Source organism: Diadema antillarum, unplaced genomic scaffold (assembly GCF_040938485.1).
Source record: "Diadema antillarum isolate AM-2024a unplaced genomic scaffold, OU_Dant_1.0 seq00000563_RagTag, whole genome shotgun sequence".
NCBI classification, from domain to species: domain Eukaryota; kingdom Metazoa; phylum Echinodermata; class Echinoidea; order Diadematoida; family Diadematidae; genus Diadema; species Diadema antillarum.
This window is the reverse complement of record NW_027271502.1, coordinates 581,480-600,905: the sequence shown is the minus strand read 5'-3', so window position 1 is coordinate 600,905 and position 19,426 is coordinate 581,480. Positions and strand designations below refer to the sequence as shown.

At 37.6% G+C, this 19,426-nt stretch overlaps 1 protein-coding gene across 1 annotated transcript in view; it reads right to left on the bottom strand.

Annotated features, from left to right (window-relative positions):
* Positions 1–14,698: 14,698 nt before the first annotated feature.
* Positions 14,699–19,426, bottom strand: part of LOC139735087 (ATP-binding cassette sub-family C member 8-like) — a 29,450-nt gene continuing 24,722 nt past the window's right edge. Inside the window, exons 29-32 of the mRNA XM_071645860.1 lie at positions 19,323–19,426; positions 18,568–18,701; positions 17,330–17,392; positions 14,699–16,727 (exon numbers count right to left, since the gene is read on the bottom strand). Coding sequence (XP_071501961.1) covers positions 16,590–16,727; positions 17,330–17,392; positions 18,568–18,701; positions 19,323–19,426 — 439 coding nt within the window. The 3' untranslated portion in view covers positions 14,699–16,589. The remainder of the gene's footprint in view (positions 16,728–17,329; positions 17,393–18,567; positions 18,702–19,322) is intronic.

Genomic DNA, 19,426 nt, shown 5'->3' with positions numbered 1-19,426 from the left:
AAAAAAAAAATGCTTATGGCAGCCATTTTTAATAACTTCTGTGGCAATTAGGGAGCCCAATTTATGATGGTCCATAATGTAGATTTCGTTTAAACGTTATTGTGATCTTGTACGCAAATGGTATGGTCTTCTACCTCTGAAAGGAACAAATCTTAAAGGAAGAATGGCATATATGACTTCCGTTTTAAGCAATGGTTCTCATAGCTGTTGAGGGTGCAATTAAAGATTGCCCATGATCTAGGTTTATTGGAATGTAGTTGTCAACATGTATGAACAATCTTATAGTCTTTTGCATCTGAAATTAGCAAATATTTTAGGAAAAAAAGTATTTATGCAGGTGGCCATTGTGAAGAATGACTTACACAGCCGTTAAGGGCGCAGTTTAGGATTGTCCAGTATCTAGACTTATGTGGAACGTATGTAGACTTATTAGTTGTCTTTTTCTGAAATTATTATTTTTTCTTTTTATTTGTAATGGAAATATCCTGTGATCCCTCACGGTATATCGGAAAAAGACACGTTTGATTCATGTATGGATTTTTTTTTTTGTGTGTGTGTATGTTACTGTAATGTGCAATAGTTGCGTGTCATGGCATCAGTGAAAGGAAGCAGATTTTAGCTGTGTGTATGGGGGGAGGGGTGTAAGGAATATGTGCAATATGTGTTATAATTTATGGAGTATGATGTTGGGATGGATTGTATAAAGTAAGGTGTTTTAGAATTTGTGGTTATATGTACCTCTTGCAGCAATTGACTCTTCCATAGTTTTCTGTGTATGTACACAAATATTTTCATTTTTCCCCTCTTTGCACGTTCAACACATGACGCTATTCAGTCTGTGTTGTGATGTATGTTTAGTTCCCTGAATCTTTTGAGTATTCATTTGATGTTTCATATGTAATGTAATTTGTTATTTGTCTGTTGTCAATATGCGTTATGAATGTGTGACAAAATTAAATTTCCATGTCATGTTTTTACACATAATTTGGACAATAAACAAATGAAATGAAATGAAATGAAATAATCCTTCTTGAAAAATGGCATTGATAGTCCCTGAGCCATTTTGATAAATTGCAGCCATGGCCGTTGAGGGCAAAATCTAGGATTGGCCAGTATCTACATTTATGTGAAGTGTTACTCATAACTCATATGCACATTTTTATTGCGTCTACCATTGCAAATTTACAAATCTTCAAGAAAAAATGACGTCTATGGCGGCAACTTTGTAATATGACTTCCACGGCCATTGAGGGCTCCTGTGTATATTTATGTGGAACGTGTTGTAGTTGTCAACTTACAAACACCATGTTGCTGTCTTGCCCTTCTGAAGTTAGCCAATCTTCAAGAAAAAACAGCATCGACGGTGGCCATTTTGAAAAAATTGCCTCCAAGGCCGTTGAGGGCGCAATTCAAGATGGCCCAAAATCATTTTTTAACATAGTTGTCAATTTACATACACCACTCTGCAGTCTTGCCCTTCTGAAGTTAGCTAATCTTCAAGAAAAAAAAAATAGCGTTGACGGCGGCCATTTTGAAAAATTGCCTCCACAGCCGTTGAGGGCGCAATTTGAGATGGCCCAATATCAAAATTAATTTTGAAGATAATTGTCGACTTACATACACCATTCTGCAGTCTCTCCCTTCTGAAGCTAGCCAATTTCCAAGAAAAAAATAGTGTCGATGGCGGCCATTTTGAAAAATTGCCTCCACGGCCGTTGAGGGCGCAATTCAAGATTGGCCAATATCAAAATTTATTTTGAACGTAATTGTCAACTTATATACTCAAATTTACCATCTTGTCCTTATGAAGTTAGCCAATCTTAAAGAAAAAATAGTCTTTATGGCAGCCATTTTGAAAATTTCCTGCCACGGCCGTTGAGGGCGCAATTCAAGATGGCCCAATATCTAAATTTGTTTTGAATGTTATTGTCAACCTTTGTACCAAATTTGGTGCTTTTATCACAAAATGCACAATTGTTCGGCTATGCCGCTCCACTAATAGGTCTACAGTACATGTAGACAATGTGTGATTACATTTTCACAAAATTGGCAAAATATCAAAATGACAAGTTGTCACAAATGTGTTGAATGTTCATCTTCCTTGACCTAGGTTTAATTGGATGAATAGGAGAGCATGTATTTGGGGATTTAAGGACTTTAACTTGACTTTGACCCATTCATAAGTTTATGCATTGAGTAATTTTCAAGGTATGGAGAAAAAGTGCAATTTCTGTATTGAAAAGTTCATTGTTACCATTTTCATCTGGCCTTTGACCCTAACATTCATAGGATAATCACTGTCAGGCACAACATGCATAAATATGTAGTAAGTTTCAAGATAACTTGAGCCACTTTTGAGATATGGAGGAAAAAGTTAGTTCAGCACTTTCCCTTGATCTTTGACCTTTTGACCTTTGAGGCAAAAAAAAAAAAGTGCAGGTGGCAATTGGCAACAACATCGAAGTGGATAAGGACAAGTTCCACCTTGTTTCATCAGAACAGAAAAACTCTCGCTTTGTAAAGGAGCTAGGTGTGCTCCTCTTCGGTTCAGAGGTGTTAAGGTCCAGCTCCATAAAAGGCAAAGTTTGCCCTCGATTCAAGGATCGTCCTGTGAAGGTGCCCTTGGATCCTGAACGGGTCAAGCATGCTAAATGACGAAATACAAGCATGCTAAATGACGAAATATAAGTTTTCATTGTCCATATGACTTTGATTATAAAAGAAGGAGAAGACCGCCACCCTCGGAGCGGCGAGGAATATCCAACTTAAGAAGATCATGGCAAATAAGATGGAGAAGCGGGCTCCAGTGGCGACGCCAACAGCTGCATGCAGCCGTACGACCTGTGCCTGAGGCTGAGCAGGATGCCCCTAACCCACTTGTGAAGGCGAACAAGCGCCTCAAGATAGAACTGGCGTCTCTGCGCACCGAGGTGAAGAGCCTCAGAAATCTGAATCGTTGCCTCCAAGAAAGGCTGCTACACCGCTTGGAAGCCAAGCAGGACTGTCAGGACTGTCAAACTCCTGGTATGTACAATTACACATGCACCTTGATTTTCATTTTTATTCTAAATTATTGAAATGCTAATGGTATGAAATATTTAAGGTAGTTTGCTGTAAACTGTTCTAAAATCTAAGTAATATTTCAGTATTTAAAAAAGAATGTATAAAGTCTTATGCTGCATATATGGGATAGGTATCATGCACATTTCATCCTCCTTGCCTTGTCATATTTTGTCATAGTGCAGGTGGTAATTGGCAACAACATCGAAGTGGATAAGGACAAGTTCCATCTTGTTTCATCGGAACAGAGAAACTCTCGCTTTGTAAAGGAGCTAGGTGTGCTCCTCTTCAGTTCAGAGGTGTTAAGGTCCAGCTCCATAGAGGGCAAAGTTTGCCCTCGATTACAGGATCGTCTTGTGAAGGTGCCCTTGGATCCAGAACGGTTGAAAGTTTTGACTGGTGAGTGGAATCAAAATATGGTGTTAGATACCGCTCAGGGACTTCACATTGCTTTTATATACTTCTTATTGCTTTAGCATAAAAAATTCCATAAATTGTCATTTTCATGCTTGTTAAAGAAAAGAATCTGTTTCACAGAGGGGATGTGCTCAGTAATATGTGTAGGGTACAGGTTCATCATATGGGTAGTACAATAGTGTATATGAATACAGCTTTATATATTTTTAGCAATCCCTATAAATTTTAACACTTAGGAAATTTTGTATATATTTTGTATGATTTAAATGTCACTAAATTATTTGTTTTTGTTTACAAAAACAGATGATATGTATATGTAACACAGATGGAAACTTTTTGCTTAATAATGCCAAAAAGTTTTGCTTAGGAAGTTGCCTATGTAGAGTTTAATAATTAATGGTGCTTGTCCACAGTCAAAACATGTACATTGCCAGCATATACCACTTGTTTTTTCCCCTTCCACTTACATATGCAGCTCGCTTCGAACAACGACTTTAGAAGCAGCTGATCAGTGATGACGAAAGAAGGAAAGAGCTAGGAAAGCTGAAGGGATACCTGTGGAAGAAAATGATGGACCTATATACATAGGAATAATTATATTTCTGTGTGCATGACGGAGTTGGGCTGTTTATAATCAGCTGCTTTCGTACAGTTGTAGGTCCCTGGCAAACCAGTTTTGGTTGGGTGCAGCCATTTGTCTGCATTATTATGTACCCCTGATGCATGATAGAAATAAAGATATTATAATTGGTCTTCGGCATAATATCCATCGGATAATAGTATAGCATTCATAATGGGTGTATGTATTGTGCATTGATGGTAGAAAACATTATAATTATAGTATATCCATTCATTGTATTTTTGCTAGTAAGGAGTAACTTTAAAAATATTTGGAAAAAAAAAAGAAAAAACACAGATAAGTGTTTAAATTGTCTGTACCAAAGAAATGGCTTTATATGGTGTTGAAGTAATAATCATGTACTAATAATAATCATGAACTCCCGCCACACCCTGAACTCCCGCCACAGCCACAGCCCCAACACCGGTTCCAACCAGAATCCATGCGCCAAGCCTTGGACTTTCTCTCCCAAGTGAGGCAAGAGGTCCGGGAAATCAATTACAAACTGGATAGAATTGAACAGTTATTGATCCAGCCAAATGACCCTCCTCGAGCTGAGGCTCATCATGACATGCCCAATGCACAGGACGTGCCCAATGCACAGGACGTGCCCAATGCACAGGACATGCCCAATGCACAGGACGTGCCCAATGCACAGGCGGGAGACAAACTTGTAAATGAGGAAAGGGGAGAGAATATGCTGCCACATGACGTCATCGACGAACTTATTCACACCGATGTAAACTCAAAGAGAGTGAGAATCCTGGTGAAATATTTTTTCACCAATGACGAGCGAGTCAATTGTAATGTCTACAGCAGGAGGGGGAAGGATGCACTCAATCCCGTCAGAGTGCAATTGCTGAAAAATGCCTACGGTACGGTAACATCGGTACGGTACGGTAAAAGTTGTGCCAACGGTAAGCCCTCTCTTTTCCTAAGCATTTTCCTGGTAATCATGTCAGCTTTGCAGCGGTTTTCTAACGGTAATGCTTGAATGAAAGCAGATCGGTAAGATAATATTTTACTGGTAAGGAACGGTTTTCCCGGTAGAGCATTATAAAGTTACTTCATAGCGGTAGTGTATGTGTTTACTGTATTGTGAGTATAAATTATGCTTGTATGATTGTGTATATATTGAAAATTGTATTTATTTATATGTGTACATGTACATGAATGTACGTAATGTATCATGTATGTATGTATGCAGATATTCCTATGTGTACACCCATATGCCAACAAGAAGAATTTCCTATATGGACAATAAATGAATCTGAACCTGAATCTGAATTTGAATCTGAAAGGTATCATGCCAATTTCATCGTCCTTGCCTTGTCATATTTTGTCATAGTGCAGGTGGTAATTGGCAACAACATCGAAGTGGATAAGGACAAGTTCCATCTTGTTTCATTGGAACAGAAAAACTCTCGCTTTGTAAAGGAGCTAGGTGTGCTCCTCTTTGGTTCAGAGGTGTTAAGGTCCAGCTCCATAGAGGGCAAAGTTTGCCCTCGATTACAGGATCGTCTTGTGAAGGTGCCCTTGGATCCAGAACGGTTGAAAGTTTTGACTAGTGAGTGGAATCAAAATATGGTGTTACATACCGCTCAGGGACTTCACATTGCTTTTATACACTTCTTATTGCTTTAGCATAAAAAATTCCATAAATTGTCATTTTCATGCTTGTTGAAGAAAAGAATCTGTTTCACAGAGGGGATGTGCTCAGTAATATGTGTAGGGTACAGGTTCATCATATGGGTAGTACAATAGTGTATATGAATACAGCTTTATATATTTTTAGCGATCCCTATAGATTTTAACACTTAGGAAATTTTGTATTTATTTTGTATGATTTCAATGTCACTAAATTATTTGTTTTTGTTTACAAAAACAGATGATATGTATATGTAACACAGATGGAAACTTTTTGCTTAATAATGCCAAATAGTTTTGCTCAGGAAGTTGCCTATGTAGAGTTTAATAATTAATGGTGCTTGTCCACAGTCAAAATATGTACATTGCCAGCATATACCATTTGTTTTTTCCCCTTCCACTTACACATGCAGATTGCTTCGAACGGCGACTTCAGAAGCAGTTGATCAGTAATGATGAAAGAAGGAAAGAGCTTGGGAAGCTGAAGGGATACCTGTGGGAGAAAATGATGGACCTTAACAGTGATCAGTAATGACGAAAGAAGGAAAGAGCTTGGGAAGCTGAAGGGATATCTGCGGGAGAAAATGATGGGCCTAAATATGAAGAAGCGAGGGCGAGTGAGTGACACTCCTGAAGTGTAAGAGATATATGTGTGATACACATACAAGAGAACCGCTTTATGAAGGACATGGAACCGACAAACTCTCATTACGAGATACCTTTTCCAGTACAACTTCGTAGTAACCTATAGTATTTTAGCCCTGATGTAGCAAGATTTCAGAATAACAAGGTAAACTCTCTGGTCCCAAGGATATTGTTAATAACGAGGTTCCCCTGTATCTGTTGTGTGATTATACTCCAAACCATGAAGGCAGAGTACCACGGTACTCTTTGATTTATCACTAACCTTCCACGAGTTGGTTCCGAGGAGACGGCTGTCAGGTCAGTCTGGATAAATAATCCGGTTTTTTTTTCTGGCATACTTGGATCATTTCATCAATCATTCACGACGCAATGTGGAGCGCAAAGTTTTACTGATTCTGAAGAATTATGAGGCCTATATCTCACTCGCAGCAGTAGACAAAGCAAAAACCAATGATACAATGTATCATCCTTCTCACGATTCCCCCCGCACAGATCACACAAGTTTCAACCGCTTGATGGTCCCTACAAAAGAGCCTACTCACGTGCCACGGATGATAAGATGCGCTGTAATCCGGGCAAAAACATCACCATCTTTGCAATCTCTTCACTAGTGACCGAGGCTCAAATTTCATCTTGCGTTCCACGCACAATTATGGCAGGATTTCAGAGCACTGACATCTTTCCTTTCAACGGGGACGTGCTCACAGAAGCTGAATATGACCCCTGTGGCTGTCACTGACAGGGAGTTTGACGCAGGACAGATGGTAGAAGACAAACTAAAATAATAGACCCCAGGCAACCAGCTCAAAGACTTAGTCACTTAGTCAAAGACTTAATCACAAATATTTATTTTCCCACTCTATTTTTAGGTCAAAGTGAGCACTACATCCACTGCGGCAAGCACAGAGTCTACAACCAAAGTGAATCTGGCTTCTAGTAAGAATCCTCCTTCTGCAGGCCATAGTGCTGCCCCAGGACCAAGTTCGGGTAAAGACTCATCTTCATTGAGTGGTCAATAAGTTAAAGAGTCTATCACAGGGTACTGAAGTTGTTTGCCGCTTCATGGTCGTGTAGTCACACTTTTAGCAAGGAAGGGGTGACACCCAAGAGTACAAAGTCTTCATCACATGGCAGAACTCTTGCTGGGTCATCTCAACAGAGCACAAACAAGGCTGGTGGAATCTTCAGCAAGTTTCAGGATAGGAATAAGTTGTGCTGCTTGTTCATCCAAAATGCCATCCCAATGTACAATTGCCTGAATTTGGAGCTCCAAGAAAGCTCCAAAAATACATCTACTGTATGACAAACTACAACGCCTTGTTCATGATCTGTTAGTTCGCTTTGTCAAGCCTACTGTCATAGCTGGTACATCTAAAATCAGCTTGGTAGACTACAAGTCTGAAATGAATCAGAAAAGCAATGAAGACCAATTCTAGGAAATACAGTCCGAGAATTTCTTGCTTCGGGGAAGCTCACTCAAAATGAAAAGACTGAGTTCTTTGCAGCAGTCCGAAAGTACTCTGAGTCTGTGTGCAATTATGTTCTGGCGAAGTTATTTTTGTCCTATTTTCGAAATAGAATTGAGTGTATGAATGTGAAGGCAGCCCGGATCCATGGTTGGTTATTTCGAGTAAAGTGGACAAAGCTTAATACTTTGTCATTCATTCTTACACTAAAGCAAGATTTCACTTATTGAATAATTATGAATAATTATGTTAATGAAAACATATTTCTGTGTGCACTACGGAGTTGGGCTGTTTATAATCAGCTGCTTTTGTAGGTCCCTGGCAAAGCACTTTTGGTTGGGTGCGGCCATTTGTCTGCATTATTGTGTACCCCTGACGCATGATAGAAATAAACTAAGATATTATAATTAGTCTTGGGCATAATATCCATCGGATAATAGTATAGCATTCATAATGGGTGCATGTATTGTGCATTGATGGTAGAAAACATTATAATTATATTATATCCATTCCTTGTATTTTTGCTAGTAAGGAGTAACTTAAAAAATATTTGAAAAAAAAGAAAAAACACAGATAAGTGTTTAAATTGTCTGTACCAAAGAAATGGCTTTATATGGTGTTGAAGTAATAATCATGTACTAATAATAATCATGAACTCCCACCACAGCCTGAACTCCCGCCACAGCCACAGCCCCAACACCGGTTTCAACCAGAATCCATGCGCCAAGCCTTGGACTTTCTCTCCCAAGTGAGGCAAGAGGTCCGGGAAATTAATTACAAACTGGATAGAATTGAACAGTTATTGATCCAGCCAAACGACCCTGTCTCCTGCTGTGGTGGTGCACAGAGGTAGGCTCCACAATCTTGTCACTTTTCTTTCAAGCCACAACTTAATCTTCATGCAATAAACATGTAATCCTAGTATATCACTGTTCATCGCACCTCTGGGATACTTTTGTTTTGGATTTGATGACCGCTTGATGGATTTTTAGTGCAGCTATGACTGGAACTTTTTGTCTCTCAGCTTCAGCAATGTGGTCTCTGTGGCACTGTGGTCCCACATATTAAACTTCCAGTAAGTAACATGTAGTTCAATTCAGGGTAATTACTCTTTGCAGCCATAGACCATCTCCCTTCGTGCTTGATATACAGTATATCCAGGTCTACTTCTCTTATTTCACGGGTTCATCTGTTCATCATGCCAGGTCAAGGCAACACAAAGAAAGCAACGAGTGACGTCAGTAGTCTAAATTCAGACCTGGCTGACACGCTAAAACAACTTCTACATGAGGATGAATTTATTCAGGCACTTGGACGGTGTGTAGAAAAAATTCTCCTAGTGAGGATCGAGAAGAGTGAAGAGAAAATTGCTAAGCAGGAGGGTGAGCTTCATGACTTGAGGGTGGCCCTCACAAAGAAGGAGAAAGAGGTAAAATCTCTAGCCTCTTCTCTGGAAAAGCTCGAAGGCGAGATGGCAGCATTTCAGTCCAAAGCAGACGACCTGGAGCAGTACAGTCGACGAAATTCAGTGCGTGTATTTGGTGTCCCCGAAGGTCGTGAAGAAGACACAGATGAGCTAGTTGTTAAAATTGCATCTGAGAAGCTTGGGTACAACATGTCCAGGTCCGAAATCGACAGATCGCACCGATCTGGGAAGCCGCGCTCAGACAACAGGCCCCGCCCAATTTTAGTAAAGTTTTGCTCCTACAAGAGCAAGGCCATCCTGATGAAAAATCGTCGGAAGATGAAGGGGTCTGGTGTCTCAATCCAGGAGGATTTGACGAAGCTGAACCACAGTATCCTGATGAAGTTGGCAAATCACCATAAAGTCCATGCAGCTTGGTCAACCGACGGGAGGGTTATGGCGGCTCTGAAGACCACCCAGGATGGAGTGCACGTCAAGAAGGCCTTCACATCGCTTCAACAAATTGACACCCTGTAATTCAGATGCTTGCTATAATATCCAAAGAGACAAAACATGTTATTTTTACTCTAACTAAAGTCTCCTTTCCCAGGGGTCTATATTTTCTTTCTTTCTTACCATACCTTTACTCCGTTTTTGTTTTGTTTTTTTTTCCCCATCATGGGTCTTAGCTTAGATTTGCATCTTTTAAATGTTGCCGCTAACCATCGGCATCTCACTTTGTACATATATGGTTATATTACTTATACTCTTTGTGTTTACTTTTTATGTGTGCATGTAATTACGTGTGTATGTGTTTGTGATTGTGTATTTGTGCACGTGTGCTTGTGCTTGAATGCTCGAAGATACTATCTCAACATTTTGCTTCTTTATCTGGTGATTCAGTTATCTCATAGTCTTGTTTACATAACTGTTGGGTATCTACTGTGTTTTCATCTTTTTTTCCCTAATGGATGATAATTTTGATGATGTTTTTGATGTTGTAGGTAATGACTGTAGTTATATCAATTGCCCTGATTTTCGTTACAGTGAAAAAAATAAACTGTCACTTTTGCATGTTAATTCTAGGAGCCTTTATAAAAATTTTGAAGATTTTGTTGTGTTTTTATCCAGTATAAAATATGATTTCACTGTAATTGGTATAACCGAAACTTGGTTTAAACCTTCAACAGATGTAGCTATATTTAACATTCCTGGATATTCTTTTATTCAGTCATGTCGGTTGAATAAAAAAGGTGGTGGGGTTGCATATTATATAAAGGAGGGAATTGACTTTCGGCTACGAAGTGACTTATCTGATACAAATTTGTATTATGAATCTTTGTTTATAGAAGCGAATATTACAAACACTAAATATGTTATTGGATGTGTGTACAGAGCGCCTGGTGCTGATATAAGATCGTTTATTGATAGATTTGATGATACAATGGAAATTGTGAGTGCAGAAAATAAGAAAATATATATTACGGGCGACTTTAATGTAAATTTATTAAATATTAATGTAGATAATAAAGTTAAAGATTTTGTTGACTTTGTGACTTCATATGGTCTATTCTCCCTAATTAATAAACCAACTCGTGTTACGTCTTCAACCGCAACCTTAATTGATAATATATTTACAAACTGTGTTAAAGACCATTTTCATTCTGGTATTCTGTGCGCAGATTTTTCTGACCATATGCCCATTTTTAGCATCAATAAAGGTGATGCTGTTACAGCTGTTAACAGCAAAGGTAAAATATTTTGGCGTGTTATTAATGGAGAGAAGATTAATGTTTTTAAGCAAAAGTTATCTGACGTTAATTGGTCTTGTTTGTATGATTTGTATGATGCTAATGACTCTTATGAACAGTTTATTGATACTTTTTTAATATTATATGATTCAGTTTTTTCTTTAGTTGAGAAGAAGTCAAAGAAAAAATGTAGAAAACCATGGATTACCCCAAGCCTCCTGAAATCTATTAATCAGAAGCATAAGTTGTACTCTAGGTTTATTAAAGATCGAAGTGATGCAAACTTTAAAAAGTATGTGGTATATAAAAATTTGTTGACTTCTGCTGTCCGACAGAGCAAAAAGAGGTATTATGATAATGTTTTTCGGTCTACTCAATATGATATTAAGAAGACATGGTATCACATAAATGAATTATTAGGGAGAGGGAAGAAACCATTAATTCCGAGTGAAATGTACCATAATGGCATTACACTTCAGTCAGATTTACATAAAGCTGAATATTTTAATAAATATTTTATTGATTTGCCCTCAAAGATAACCAATGATATACCCGCTGCCAAAAGTTCATTTCTAGAATATTTATCTGTGCAAAGTCACTCCTCATCATTGTATTTTACTCCAACATCTGTTCATGAAATTATAAAATTTGCTACTGCCCTAAACCCATCAAAATCATGTGGGTCAGATGATGTATCTCCAATGGTTGTAAAGAGTTGTATACAGTATATTGCTGATCCCTTGTGTGATATTTTCAACAAGTCTCTTTCACAAGGAATTGTTCCACAAAAATTGAAATTAGCAAATGTAATCCTTGTATTTAAAAAGAATGATAGCAAATGTATAGAAAATTATAGACCAATTGCTTTGTTGCCCATTTTCTCAAAGATCCTTGAAAAAATTGTGTATAAAAGATTGGATGATTATCTTCAATCATATAGTGTTTTGATTCCACAGCAATTTGGTTTTCGGAAAAAATGTTCCACGAGCATGGGTGTCTTGAATTTAGTGAATACTGTCGTTAATGCTATTGATAGTGGCAGGTATTGTATTGGTATATTTTTAGATTTGTCGAAGGCTTTTGATACTATTGACCATTCGATACTCCTGTGTAAGCTTGAGCATTATGGTATTCGTGGGGTAGCTCTAGCTTGGTTTAAAGATTACTTGCAAAATAGACAGCAATGTGTAACGGTAAATGGAGTTAAATCACAGTCGAGGCAAGTAACATGTGGTGTTCCACAGGGCTCAGTCCTAGGCCCTTTATTGTTCCTTATTTATATTAATGACATTATCAATTCATCTAGCTTGTTTACTTATTCACTTTTTGCAGATGACACTTGCTTACTTGCCCACCACAACTATTTGTTACCCTTAATAAACTCTGTAAATGATGAAATTGGTAATATATTTGAATGGTTTTGTTGTAATAAACTATTATTGAATACTAGCAAATCTCAATATGTTGTATTTAGATTAAGAGGGAAAAGAATCCAAAATGACATTGTTCCACTGGTTATAGGCGGTAACCAGATTGATCGAAGCCAAAATGTATGATTCCTAGGCGTTATAGTCGATGAATATTTATCGTGGAAAGACCACGTCAGTTACGTCTGTACTAAAGTTTCTTGTAGTGTTGGTATCATATCCAAGTTACGTCTCTATTTACCAAAAGAAACCTTAATTACTCTGTATAATGCCATAGTTATGCCTCATTTAATGTACTGTAATGTAGCATGGGGAAATACTTATAAGACTCATATAGATAAGTTGATTGTTCTTCAGAAAAAAGCTGTAAGGTATATTACAAATTCAAACTATAGAAGTCCAAGTTTGCCATTGTTTATTCAAAATTATTTATCTTGAGTTGCTTGATTTTTATGTTTAAGACACAAGGTGATCCGAAATCTTTCAAGAAGGATGCGTTTGTGTTAAATTCTACCGTTCATGCTTATAATACGCGTAAAAGTAATCTCATTCATCAACCCTTTGCAAGAACTCAAACTGCCCAAAATTCATTTGTATATGTTTGTATTAGAGAATGGAATAATTTGCCATTGAGAATTAGGTCAGCCTCATCACTTTCCAACTTTAAACGTACATGTCGCATCTATCTTGAGGGAAATTTGTAAAACAAGAATTGATCAGGGAAGCTGAATTTAAAAGTATAGTAAAATAGAAAGTATCTTTCTGCAATTTCATGTGAATTATATGTACATGTATGTGCATGAGCGTTTTTGTGACACGTGTTTGTGTGATTGAATGTGTGTGTGTGCGCATGTGTGTGTGTGTGTGCTTGTGTTGCATCTGTCCTATGTAAATATGTTACTATTATACTTCTTGTTAATATGTTTAAAACTTTAGTATGTTTTGCTTTGTTTTATATGTTTATCCGGGACCCCTATTTTACAAGCTCTGCTTCTTTTGGGGTCCCAAACCATTCATTATTCTTAATGCTGTATCCTTTTGTAAAATGTCAAATGTTTAATGAATTGGTTAAATAAACTTGAACTTGAACTTGAACCCTCCTCGAGCCGAGGCTCATCATGACATGCCCAATGCACAGGACATGCCCAATGAACAGGACATGCCCAATGCACAGGACATGCCCAATGCACAGGACATGCCCAATGCACAGGACATGCCCAATGCACAGGACGTGCCCAATGCACAGGCGGGAGACAAACATGTAAATGAGGAAAGGGGAGAGAATATGCTGCCACATGATGTTATCAACGAACTTATTCACACCGATGAAAACTCAAAGAGAGTGAGAATCCCGGTGAAATATTTTTTCACCAATGACGAGCGAGTCAATTTTATGTCTACGGCAGGAGGGGAAAGGATGCACTCGATCCCTTCAGAGTGCAATTGCTGAAAAATGCCTATTTCAGATAATAGCAATACGCCTGCAGGCATGCGGGAAAATGAGTGGGCATGGGTGGTAACAAAGATTGATGAGGACACGAGAAACATGAGAAAGGCTCTAAAGAGAGTCCGTGAGCCAGAAGATTAAGCCCCCACCACGTCCCCTCCCCCCTCCCCCCACCCCCTCACTTTAAAGTTGTTTGCCGCTTTAAGGTCGTGTAGTCACACTTTTAGCAAGGAAGGGGTGACACCCAAGAGTATGAAGTCCTCAACACATGGAACAACAGTTGCTGGGTCATCTCAACAGAGCACAAACAAGGCAGGTGGAATCTTCAGCAAGTTTCAGGATAGGAATAAGTTGTGCTGCTTGTTCATCCAAAATGCCATCCCAATGTACAATTGCCTGAATTCGGAGCTCCAAAAATACATCTACTGTATGACAAACTACAACGCCTTGTTCATGATCTGTTAGTTTGCTTTGTCAAGCCTACTGTCATAGCTGGTACATCTAAAATCAGCTTGGTAAACTACAAGTCTGAAATGAATCAGAAAACCAATGAATACCTGATTCTAGGAAATACAGTCCGAGAATTTCTTGCCTCTCTGAATCAGAAATATGTGTACCTCCCAAAAGTTATGCTCCTGGTGCTCTTTATCGCTCGCAGCAATGCTTCGGACGAACGTCCTACGGCTTTTCAGCCTTGTGAGAAGAAATGCAAAATGACTTCCGATCAAACTTATCTACTGCAACCTTTATCGGATGTACTAACGCAGAAAGCTTCCATGAATAGGGCTTGCTTCCAAACCACTTTTCCTGATGCTATTCTGGAGGCATGTAAAAAGGCAGCAACCAGCTTCAAAAGATAACTTACAGTAAAAAGAGTCATCATGTTCATTTTTGAAACTACAATGCTCTCTGCCATTATTCTAACAATTTACCTAGATGTATTAAATGTGACTTAGAAACTTATGTTAAGAACTTAGCTGTCTTTTTTTTTAATCAGTGACTGTGAGAACATTGACTGGAACTCATCTGTATTTGGTCTGTTAGAAGCAGTGTGGAAATCAGACAGTTCCGTCGTAGGCTTGAAGAATATAGCGTCTAACTTCCTGAGCTTTGATTTATTTCTGGCTATTTCAAAGCCAATTTTCAAAATTATGTCTGTTTACTACATGGTTCAACTCTCTAATAAGTGACGCAAGTCTCAAAATCTGGTTCAACTCTAGTCATACTGCGGTAGTGATGAGCCAATTGACTTTTTTTCAAAGGAAAGTTTGTTTGTTATTTAATTATGCAATGATCTAGAATGGATTTTCATATGTACAAGACTGCACTATAGTTGTACTTTAATGTGGTAACAAAGAAATGTAATAAACAAGTATTAATTAGGAAATATTCATAAAAATAAAAAAGTGGCTCAATAATATACTCCTACCTCTCTCCTACATTGTTGTTTTTATTCTTGAAGTACGTTTCATGCAACTCGAACGCTTGAAACAGCATCATACTTGATAGATGAAATCGGTTTTGACTGAAAGTCATATTGAAACCATATTCTTAGCTGAGGCACACCTTAGGTTTTCAGATCAAGCAGCCTTACTGTAGAAAAATTTGACTGGCTGCCATGCAAGGATAATTTGGTATCTCACAAATTGCAGATTTTCTTTTTTTTGTTGTTGTTTTTTTTTTTGGTGTTGAACACACTCTGTATTTCAGCTTTCAAGGTTAAAGTATGATAAAAAATTTTGGAAATGCAGTGTAGCATATTTTTACACGGAACAGGAGCAAGTATATAATATTATATACATACACATTTTCACATATTTCGCAAAACGATTCTTTTTTTTTCCTGCAACGCAATCGAAAAACCAAATCTCCCACGAATAACATTTTCAAATGTTTTAAAGTGAGATATCGCTGCATTGCCTACAGTGGAAGTCCGTTTTTAAGGCTTATTTATTGTCTTCTTTTCTTGCACATTTACTCACCAGTATAAATGCTAATTCAAGAGACATTTAGTTTATTTGCTCCTTGTGTCCTCGAGTCCTGAGTAAGCCTAATGTCAGATCTTAGTAAAATTGCACAAAGAAGCAAAAAAAAAAAGTGTTGCATAAATACTGCCATCTTTAGTCGCACCTTGCATTTTGTAAGGTAATAATTATTCCTCAAGCCTCTACTCTAACAGCGCAATAATGATTCTTCATTATCTAAAATCAACCATTTTTATACAGATGGTGCACTACAGTTGCTACATGATGCAATAGTTTTTCCATAAATTACCAGTAATTTGGCACTGATCCATTCCGGCAGCATTTCTTAAGTACAATCTTACACCAGCTATAGGTGACAGTTGTCAAAATAATTCAAAATTGCACAAAAGTTCATGAAAAAAAACAACACACTAATATACATACTAAAGACTGTATTCACAGACAAAAAAACCTTGAACAGTATTGCATATACTCAACGCTTATTTGCCCGAAGCATGGAATTCAAGAGATGACAAGGAAAAAAAAAAATAATACAAATTTGGGTTCCAAACTCTTTGGATCTGAACAGCTTCCTGATAACAGATCACAGAGCGTTGTCGATGAGAAAAGCCAACTCAAACTTCTCTCCATAGAGTATGCCGTTAAAAACCTTGTTCTATACCTGGTAACTAAGGGAGCACATCTGACTGAAACTTCTCTAATTCCGCATTCCACCTGACTTCACTTCCCGGCCTGAACGAATGCCCGAAACACGCTGCCGTCGGTTTCCAGTAGATTCTCTGGCGAGTCGTACTCAATGACTCTCCCATCACTGAGGGTCAATATCTTATCGCAGCTTGAGATTGTACCCACTCGATGCTGAAACAGAACGTGAAGAAGAAGAGATCATCACATCGATAAGAAAATGATTGAAGGAGATATTTTTTTATTTTTTTACCACAAAATCCTACATTTTAGAAGAAAGCAAGAGCTTAAAACGCAGAGGGGTGCAGATATGGGGTATGAGTTTTCTTCAATTTGTATGCCCTCTGTACAAATGGGATATGTAATATTGTAACTGCTGATCTACATTTTTAAATGCATGTGGACATGTTTGCTAAAAATGTAGATCAACAGTTGCGATCTTACAAATTTCATTTTTATTGAGGGCAGGCAAATTGAAGAAAACTTGTACTTCATCAAACATTTTATACCATTTGGTCCTTATGCACTACTGAATGCCATAATTCGCCAGAATTGGATTTTGTCTTAACCAATAGACCGAAGAAAGACAAGCTAGCCCTAAGTCTAGGCCAGGCTGTTTAGGTAGATGATAGAGCCGGGGGGGGGGGGGGGGGGGGGGGGGGAACCTAGGTAGGGTTAAGGGATAATGTCAGGATGTCATTTGGGCAGAAAAAAAAGTTGATAAATCAAATCAAGGCAGAATAAGTCTTCTAATAGCATCAAACAGTTTAACTTACAGCAATCGTTACGACTGTGTGATCTCGAAAGACATCCTGCACAACATCTTGCAGCACCTGGTCCTGTACAAGACATAAAGTAATATTTCACATTTTACATAATGTTACATTTTTATCATATTTGATATCATATACACAGCATATATATGATGATCTTAAAACCAATAAAGTACAATATTGTAGAAGTAATCTACATGTCTTGCTCATTTTGTCATGGTCAATGTGCCAACTACAGTGTAAGGTGAAACAATAAGTTATCAAATGCGTATGAAACAATTTTGTGCCCACTTATCGCAATGATATTGTCGATCTTTTCAAAAACAAGTAACAACATGTGTGTTTGCACTTGGAGGACACAAGAATGACCTCACTCTTTTGCACTACCGTATGCATCAACTCTGCCGTTTGAATGAGATAGAGGAATATCTTTCACAATGTTACGTTCAACATTAATATCGAATACAGACTTCACTTTGACTTTAGGCTGGTAGTTGGGTTATGAAATCAAACATTGACGTGATTGAAACCATTATCACGATATCGAACAAGCTGCAGAAAAGTGGTTCAAAATCACTGCTCGTATAAATGGAACAAAGCATAGTGGTACGGTGATATATTGCTATAATCTCTGGAGCAGGGGTTCGAATCCTGCCTACAGGGCGTACACCCAAAAGCAGTGTGGTTCACCCGATGTGCGTTTCATAAACCAAGTGCTAAAATGGGCAAGTAGTAATGCTGGGTAATTAGGATATAATTGTGGGGTCCCAGTGGGAAAGCAGTTCCGGCACTATAAGAATAATAATAATAGCAATAATAATAATAATAATAATAATAATAATAATAATAATAATAATAATAATAACAACAATAATAATAACAATAATAATAATAATAATAATAATAATAATAATAATAATAAATAATGATAATAATAATAATAACAATCATATTAATAATAATAATTAATAATAATAACAACAATAATAATAATAATAATAATAATAATAATAATAATAATAATAATAATAATAATAATAATAATTAATAATAATAATAACAACAATAATAAAAATAAAAATAACAATAATAATAATAGTGGCCTCTTATAATGCGCTGAAGTCCATCAAGAATGGAGACAATCACTGGTGAGCAATAAATCATTGTCATTATTACTAACTCAATTAATGATTTGGCACAGGTTATGGGTACAAGTTGAGAGCCAAAAGGAGATATGTCACCGTTTCGTGGTCAACTGAAGCCGTTGCTTCATCCATTATGACGATCTTGGATTTCCTAAGGAAGGCCCGTGCGAGGCAGAAAAGCTGTCGCTGACCCATGCTGAAGTTCTGACCGCCTTCGGTGACTTGGGAATCTGTTGGGGCACCAAGGGAGGGTTGTATTTTGTTTTTGTTTTTTGTTTTTTATCAGTATAAGGAGGCAAGACTGCCAATCATATGAAACAGTTTAGCAAAACTTTTTGTCTATCTCGGCAAAACAGTTGGCTGTTTTGCAAACTGATAATTGTGTGGGCACAATTAAAAAAAACTCCCACTCTCTGTGAAATTTAGTCAGACTGTCTTGTCTTGATACAGTTTATTTGTCTGTTTGTTTTCTTTTCGCTTGCTCATTTTTGCATCTTTTCTCTCGAAAAGGAAAACATCTTCATTTGTCACAAACAGACCGGGTTGATAGTGTATAAATTATTTGGTCATCACTTCCCAATACTAGACAAGATTTTTAATTTCATCGCTGTATTTATTTCCTTCTTAAAACAAATTGGAGTACCAAAAGAAAAGCTGCATTTACTAGTCACATTTAAAGCTTTCAGAGTGAATGTGCTTTCAACGGCTCCTTGCTTGCTAAACCCAAGGATTAGTAGGCCCTATTGTCTTGCATTTATTAAAGTATGTTTCCAGTATTTGAAATTTTATGACTCGAGAACCATTTCCAGAATCACGTATGAAATCCCACAAAGAATGATAAAAAAAGTCACCCAATCCTTGATCAAGTTGTCGAACCACATCTGCTAATTGGGCAATCTCCAAGGCGTGCCAAAGGTCGTCGTCTTCTTTAGTTTTTAGCGGATCGAGGTTGTTC